The sequence below is a fragment of the Sinocyclocheilus grahami genome, unplaced genomic scaffold, assembly GCF_001515645.1.
Source record: "Sinocyclocheilus grahami isolate Dianchi unplaced genomic scaffold, SAMN03320097.WGS_v1.1 scaffold108.1, whole genome shotgun sequence".
In the NCBI taxonomy this organism is placed as follows: Eukaryota; Metazoa; Chordata; class Actinopteri; order Cypriniformes; family Cyprinidae; genus Sinocyclocheilus; species Sinocyclocheilus grahami.
The window spans coordinates 543,295-551,255 of record NW_015505287.1 but is presented as its reverse complement, the minus strand read 5'-3'; the positions used below and the strand labels follow the sequence as shown (position 1 = coordinate 551,255).

At 39.0% G+C, this 7,961-nt stretch overlaps 1 protein-coding gene across 1 annotated transcript in view; it reads right to left on the bottom strand.

Annotated features, from left to right (window-relative positions):
- The window catches only part of LOC107588854 (cholecystokinin receptor-like), a 37,542-nt gene that overhangs the window by 22,137 nt on the left and 7,444 nt on the right, over nucleotides 1-7,961 (bottom strand). The window contains exon 2 of the mRNA XM_016277095.1: nucleotides 3,828-4,076. Within this exon, the coding sequence (XP_016132581.1) occupies nucleotides 3,828-4,076 (249 nt within the window). The remainder of the gene's footprint in view (nucleotides 1-3,827; nucleotides 4,077-7,961) is intronic.

The following is a 7,961-nucleotide window of genomic DNA, read 5'->3' as shown; positions in this document are numbered from 1 at the left end:
CCTCCGCCGCTTAGTGGGAGTCTGAAGGATAGGGGTGGTGGGAAAATCCCTGCGGAAGGGTTCTGACTGGCCTGGTTCTGCCCAGTGACTTCGACCCTGGAGATATTTGACGAAGCCCCAGAAGTCTAGGATCTCGAGTCCTTTCATCTCCCACTGGGGCAAAGGATCATCTAGACCGACGTTAAGGAGGTCCTTAAGAGTAGCATCATTATAATTTAGGCCCACCGCCAACGTCCAAAAGGTCTGGGCAAAACCACCAACCTCCATTCCTTCCTGCCTCCAAGCCAATCTCCATCCCCTGTTGGCGAAGATCCACCAACATTCCTTCGAAGCAGAAGGAATAATACGAATGTCCATGGTCCACAAAAAAAAGGTAAAAAGAAAAACAAACTGCTGGATCTTGTAGTGGCTGCTAGATTCTGTCACAGAATGCCAGGAGAAAACAAGGTAGATCCAAGTGCAGTTTAATGAAAGTAACAAATGAACAGAACCGAACAAAAGCGTGGCAAAAGGTAATCCAAAACACAGAGAACAGAAAACACGATGAACATGGGACAATTATGACCTCAGAAGACAATACAATCTAGCAGCAATGACAGACAGAGTGAGCATGGTATATTGGGGAAAAAAAGTATTTAGTCAGCCACCAATTGTGCAAGTTCTCCCACTTAAAAAGATGAGAGGCCTGTAATTTTCATCATAGGTATACCTCAACCGGACTGGAGCGGGCTCTGGAGTGGGCTCTGTGAGCTCCCGGACTGGAGCGGGCTCTGGAGTGGGCTCTGGAGAGGGTCTTCCTGTCCTCCTTCTCACCCTCCGCCGCTTAGTCGGAGTCTGAAGGACAGAGGTTGTGGGCTCTGTGATCTCCCGGACTGGAGCGGGCTCTGTGAGCGCCCGGACTGGAGCGGGCTCTGGAGTGGGTCTTCCGGTCCTCCTTCTCACCCTCCGCCGCTTAGTGGGAGTCTGAAGGACAGAGGTGGTGGGCTCTGTGAGCTCCCGGACAGGAGCGGGCTCGGGAGTGGGTTCTGTGAGCTCCCCGATTGGAGCGGGCTCTGGAGTGGGCTCTGTGAGCTCCCGGACTGGAGCGGGCTCTGGAGTGGGCTTTCCCGTCTTCCTTCTCACCCTCCTCCGCTTAGTGGGACTCTGAAGGATAGGGGTGGTGGGAAAATCCCTGCGGAAGGGTTCTGACTGGCCTGGTTCTGCCCAGTGACTTCGACCCTGGAGATATTTGACGAAGCCCCAGAAGTCTAGGATCTCGAGTCCTTTCATCTCCCACTGGGGCAAAGGATCATCTAGACCGACGTTAAGGAGGTCCTTAAGAGTAGCATCATTATAATTTAGGCCCACCGCCAACGTCCAAAAGGTCTGGGCAAAACCACCAACCTCCATTCCTTCCTGCCTCCAAGCCATCAGAGTCCGGTGTCTGATCATTCGCTCCTTCCCTGTGGCAGGAGGGACGATCCGAAGGTCCATGGTTCACAAAAAAAAAGAAAAAAAAATTGTAAAAAGAAAAACAAACTGCTGGATCTTGTAGTGGCTGCTAGATTCTGTCACAGAATGCCAGGAGAAAACAAGGTAGATCCAAGTGCAGTTTAATGAAAGTAACAAATGAACAGAACCGAACAAAAGCGTGGCAAAAGGTAATCCAAAACACAGAGAACAGAAAACACGATGAACATGGGACAATTATGACCTCAGAAGACAATACAATCTAGCAGCAATGACAGACAGAGTGAGCATGGTATATATAGATGGGATAATGAGTAAATGATAAACAGGTGATCAGGATCGGAAACAATAAACAGGTGCTACTGATCAGAACAGAATTAACAAGCAAGGGACTATGGGAAATGGAGTTTAACACATAAAACATAGAAACAGGAAGAGCGCCCTCAAGTGGCCAGTCCAGGGCACCACAACCAGACACTGTGACAGTTATGACACGTTATTCAGATACTAGGTATGCAAGTGGTTAGTTAATGGATTTTTGTTTGTTTCATTCCTGAAATCAGCCAGTAATCTATATATATATATATATATATATATATATATATATATATATATCCCTTGTGCAACCTTTTGGACATTTTTATCCTTTTCAGTTTTTTTTTTGATCATTTTGCCTGTGTTATTGCCAACTGCATAAATTTTGGCACAGGTGTGTATTTTTATTGGAATTTTACTATTGTACCCCCATTTCCTTTAATAAATCTATTTTGCACTAGGTACACAAAATAGTTCCTCTCAGGACCTTTTGGACAAAAATGTCCCCATTAAAACAGCTATTTTTAATCGCAGTGCCATTTAACTGTAAAATTATGCAATTTTTGTTAATAGACTTTCATTCTGTTGGCAAGGCTTCAACATTTTATTTTTTACTATTTTTAACCAGATGGTGCCATTTTTTCAGGTTTGGCTTATAAAGCAAATACTCGCTTTATTCCTGTTTTCTGCTTCTGCATATTATAGAGCCAATTGGATAAATAATACAGCTATAATTGTGTGGGTGTGTAGGTATGGATGTCTCTATGGATGAGTGTGGTTTGTATGTGTGTCATAAAAAAAATTGTGTGTGTGTGTGCTTGTAATATTTGAAAGAGAACACATAAACATTTTTTTCATAAAAAAATTTTTGGTTTCACTTTTAAACTTTTTTTACTTCAACAATAATCTGCCATGGGTTTTCTTTAAAATGAGACCAAACTTAAGTCTGTGCTCCCAAGCTTCAAATTTTTATGACACTGACATTTTTGTCCACTATGGCCCTATGCGTAACTTTTTTAATTGATGTTCCAGGGTTATATATCCCTATATATATATATGTTGCATGTAAATGTAATCTGTTACATTTACTGAGAAAACATGTGTAATTAAATTGCAGTTACTTATGAAATTGTTAACGATTACAAAGGTTACACACGATTACAAAGATTAACTGTTTTCCAAGGCATTGTTACATGCCAGTGTTTCCTGTCATAACTATGCAAAGATTTGATTTCAAAAACAGAATAGTTCAACTTTATTAAACTATTTTTTGTTATGATTTAAAAACTGTATTCAACCTCAGAATTATCTGAAAGTAAAAAGAGGTGCTAAAGTCTGATTTTGTGGTGGGTATGCTTTAAAATGTAAATATTATAATCTTAATTCAAGTGAAGAAGGATTTTGAAAGTATGACTTTAATTAGTGTTGAGTACTACTGTAAAGTTAACCCTGCCTGGTTTCAATGTTTGAAAATGATTAACAGTTGGAAACATTTGTTTAAAAGTAATCAAATGTAATCAGTTACATTAATAAAGTATTTGAAATAGTTACACTATACATTTTAAATAGGGTAACGTAATCTGTAACCTATTACATTTCCAAAGTAACCTTCCCAACACTGTCCCTCACACAATGTTCTCTATGATAAGGTACAATATAGGGCTTAAGAGCCCTTGAATGTTATTTTCTCCCAAAACATCACATGGCAACAAAAACACTACAGCACTTTCCCAAATACCTTTTTGAACAAAATGTTTTGCATAAGTGAGTTGAATTTGTTTTGCCATTGTGTACAAAGATGGCTTATATGTCAAAGCTCAAATCACAACAATGATTAATTTGTGGAATATGCCTGTTGTTGTTAGACAATTCTGTAATAAATAAAAACAATATTTAAAATTAAATTAATTGAAAATGACAGACTTTTTTAGTTTATTAGGGTTGGAGCTGTAATAAAAGTTTGCTTTAGTCTTTAGCATTATAGAACAATGCTTTGGCAGAAAAAAATAAATAAATCAAACATGAATCTTCCACTTGAGAAAGCTTAATTGAACACTCCTCACCCATGAAATAGGCGACTGTCTTGCACATCGCTGCTCCAAAGATGAAGTCCTCCAGCAGGCTGGGGATGAGATTAAAGGGCATGCAGAAGATGGCCATCATGAGATCACTAACAGCCAGCGAGAGAAGGAAGGAGTTGGTGACAGTCCGCATTCTCTTGTTTGCTATTAGGACCACAATGATCAGCAGGTTCCCAAAAACACTCAGGAGAAAGACAAGTGAGTAAAGAATAATCCTCACTGAGTCCATTTCTGAGGAGAGAGAAAAGGCCATTTTGGTCAAAGGAAATAATACATTCTCTCACAACACCATTTTTATATATATATTTTTTTATTTTCCAAAGGGAAATGTGTAAAAATCCTTTGCTATTTACATTTGCATGTCTTTTACTGCACAAACTGATGAGCCTAGGTGTATGTGTTGTATGGTGGGTTATAAGGAGGGGGGTCTGTTTACATGCATCATCTCCTCATCAGGACAGTAATGATGCAGACAGTCCTGAAAAAATGACATTTTTTGATTTCACATGAGGAATCCGTAAAGTAATCACACTCCTAGCCAGGTGGCTGACTGTGAATTCCTCGCCTCAGGTTTGAACAATCAATTCACCATCAATCACAGTTCAAAGTATTCTCGATGCATTTTTTCACCACCTAGCGTGTAGTCGTTATTGATAATCATTCTCTCTGTTTCGGTGGTTGATTCTGGCTCATCTCTCACACTCCTGACGTAGGCCACATAATCTATAACAATTTAGTCAGACCTCGTTAAGTTGAAGCAACCATATATTATGAACACTTAAAATCTTCTAAAGTGTAAATTTGATTTATTGTTTCTGCATTCATAATAGTGAGTTGTTATGAGTTAACATGTTTCACTAAAATGCTCAGCCATTGCTGTGGTGTTTAGTCTGTCATCTGATAGTTTGATTTACATGTAGGGAAGAAGTTGGAAAAATATTACATGAAACATTTAAATTTGATTCCCCAGAAACAAATAGCTTTGAGTGTTGTATGTAAATCCATTTATGCCTCAACTGGGGGAAAATAATAATAAATAATAAAAATAGGTAAATAGGATAGTTTATATCTTCATATCTTACAATTGAGACTTAATAATAATTTATTAATCATAATCGTGACTTTACATATTGCAATGTGACTTTATGTCTGACAACTGGCACATTATTGCTCATAACTGCAACTTTATTTTTAATAACTGTGACTTTATATCTTGCAATTGTGACATATTTTAATTGTAACTTTACTTTGTAATGTATCTGTTCTTCTTTCTCGTTTTCTTTTGTCTTACAATTACATTATTATTTACACTTGAGCAGAAACCAGCAAAGCTTTCATTATGGAATCTCCATGTTATTGCTCCATTGATTTGTTTTGTCCTTAATTTAATATAGACGGGGGAAAAAATGCTCATTTAACAGGGGCTAACATAAATATGCATTCTGTAGCGCGTAATCAAGAACAGTTTAGCAGAGATTGATTTACAGTATGCCATTCTGCTGTTTACTCCCTCTTTTGCTGCTGTTTCATAACATAATTCATAAACATTGCTCTTTGTCCATGGGCATAAACAGATGGAAGTACAATGGTAGCTTCTGGAAAGCATAGAATTGTCATTTGTGAAGTTGTGGCCACCTCTAGTCACAGTCAGTGGTGTCGGCACCACTACAGTTAATCCAGTGTCATCCCAATGGTATAGTGCATTGCTCATTCTAGTGTTCACTGTCAGTCTGCGTGTAGTGTCATAGCTGTTACTGTTGTGACAGCTCCTCGCTTTTCATGTTCCCCTGACCTGCCCTGACAGTTCCTCTGTTCATTTGTCTTGCAGCTCTGCTGGGAGCAGAACCTGTTCTCACAGGATCAGTATCTACCAACTGGCTCCTCCTGCATGTCAGATTTACTTCAGATCAAATTAAATAGGCACTACCAGGTTACTAAATCACAAAGAATAAAAATAACATAAATGCAGTTATTTAGGGTAAATTTATTCATCCATGTCACTTTGGTTGATCTTGTTCTTAGTTTGGTTTCTTAGTCAGGATCCTGACACTTATGTGGTGTATTGTCTTATCTTTGTGTGAGCATGCAGCTTTGAGTTGCTCTCTCATCCATGTGGTGTGCTGTGTGTTCAGGGCATGGTGCCTGTATCTTGACACTCCTATCTGATTGAGTTTCGGCTCAGTGATGGGGTCCAGTTGGGGGTTCTTTGTTTTTCTGTTGATGTTCTCTCTACAGTCTGAATACCTTACAGTTAGGTCTATATATATTTGGACACTGACACAATTTTCATAATTTCAGCTCTGTATGCCACCAGAATAGAATTAAAATGAAACAATCAAGATGAAATTGAAGTGCAGACTTCAAGCTTTAATTCAAGGGGTGGAACAAAAATATAACATAAAAAGCTTAGGAATTACAACCGTTTTTATACACAGTCCCCCCATTTTCAGGGGCTCAAATGTAATTTGACAAATAAATATAATCATAAGAAAAATGTTCATTTTTAATATTTTGTTGAGAATCCTTTGCAGGCAATGACTGCCTTAAGTCTGGAACTCATGGACATCAGAGACTGGGTTTCCTCCTTTGTGATGCTTTGCCAGGCTTTCACTGCAGCTGACGTCAGTTATTGTTTGTTTATGGGTCTTTCTGCCTTTAGTTTTGTCAGGTTGAAATCAGGAGATTGACTTGGCCATTGCAGAATATTCCACTTTTTTACCTTCAAAAACTCCTGGGCTGCTTTTGCAGTATGTTCTGGGTCATTTTCCATTTGTACTATGAAGCACCGTCCAATCAACTTTGCTCCATTTGGCTGAATCTGGCCAGAGAGTATATCTCTATACACTTCAGAATTCATCCGGCTGCTTCTGTCCTCTGTCACGTCATCAATAAACACCAGTAACCCACTGGAAGCCATGCATGCTCATGCCATCACACTGCTCCTCCATGTTTCACAGATGAAGTTGTATGCTTTGGATCATGAGCTGTTCCAAGCCTTCTACTTTTTTCTTCCCGTCATTGTGGTACAGGTTGATCTTAATTTGAGATGACCAAAGAATCCTTTTCCAGAAGTGGTCTGGCTTTTTTAGATGTATTTTGGTAAAGTCTAATCTGGCCTTGTTTGCACCTTGTGGTGAACCCTCTGTATTTGCTCTGGTGAAGACTTCTCTTGATTGTAGACTTTGACAGTGACCCGTCTGCCTCCTGGAGAGTGTTCTTCCCTTGGCTGGCTGTTGTGAAAGGGTTTTTCTTTACCATGGAGAGGATCCTCTGATCATCCATAACTGTGGTCCGCCGTGGCCGTCTAGGCCTTTTTATGTTGCTGAGCTCACTAGTGGGTTTTTTCTTCTTCTCAGAATGTACCAAACTGTTGATTTGACCACTCCTAATGTTCCTGCTATCTCTCTGATGGATTTGTTTTGTTTTTGAAGCCTAACAATTGTCTGTTTCACTTGTATGGAGAGATCCTTTGACCGCATGATGTGGGTTCACAGCAACAGTTTCCAATTGCAAATGGCACACTTAGAATCAACTCCAGACCTTTAAAGAATAGCCCATATCCGTCCATGAAACAGCTTTTGAGTCAATTGTCCAATTACTCATGGTCCCTTGAAAATGGGGGTAGGTACATATTAAAGAGCTGAAATTCCTGAACCTTTCCTCCAATTTTGATGAATTGAGAATGTTCACTTTAAGCCCATCTTCATTATATAACTGTAACGTAAATGTTTTGGTCAGCAGCTAAAATAATAAAAATTGTGCCTGTGTCCAAATATTTATGGACCTGACTGTATGCATATTTATATAATACATTCATTTACAGTATTATACAGGCCTTCTTAAAGCTGCTGTAATTTCAGTGCCAGTACTATCGCCAAATAGAATTGTAAAAAAAAAGAGTAAGAAAAAAAACATTGATATTACTTTGGGATGGGGCAAGTATTTTACATTAAAAAACAATACAAAACAAATAAACAAAAGTTTAATACTGTGCCCATTCTGGTAACCCATCAATTCGTCAGTTTTGAAAATACATAGTTTGGCATATCCCTATACTGAATGATGAACATATTCATCGACTATGGTATTTATGTGGTACTTAAAAAAAAAAAAAAA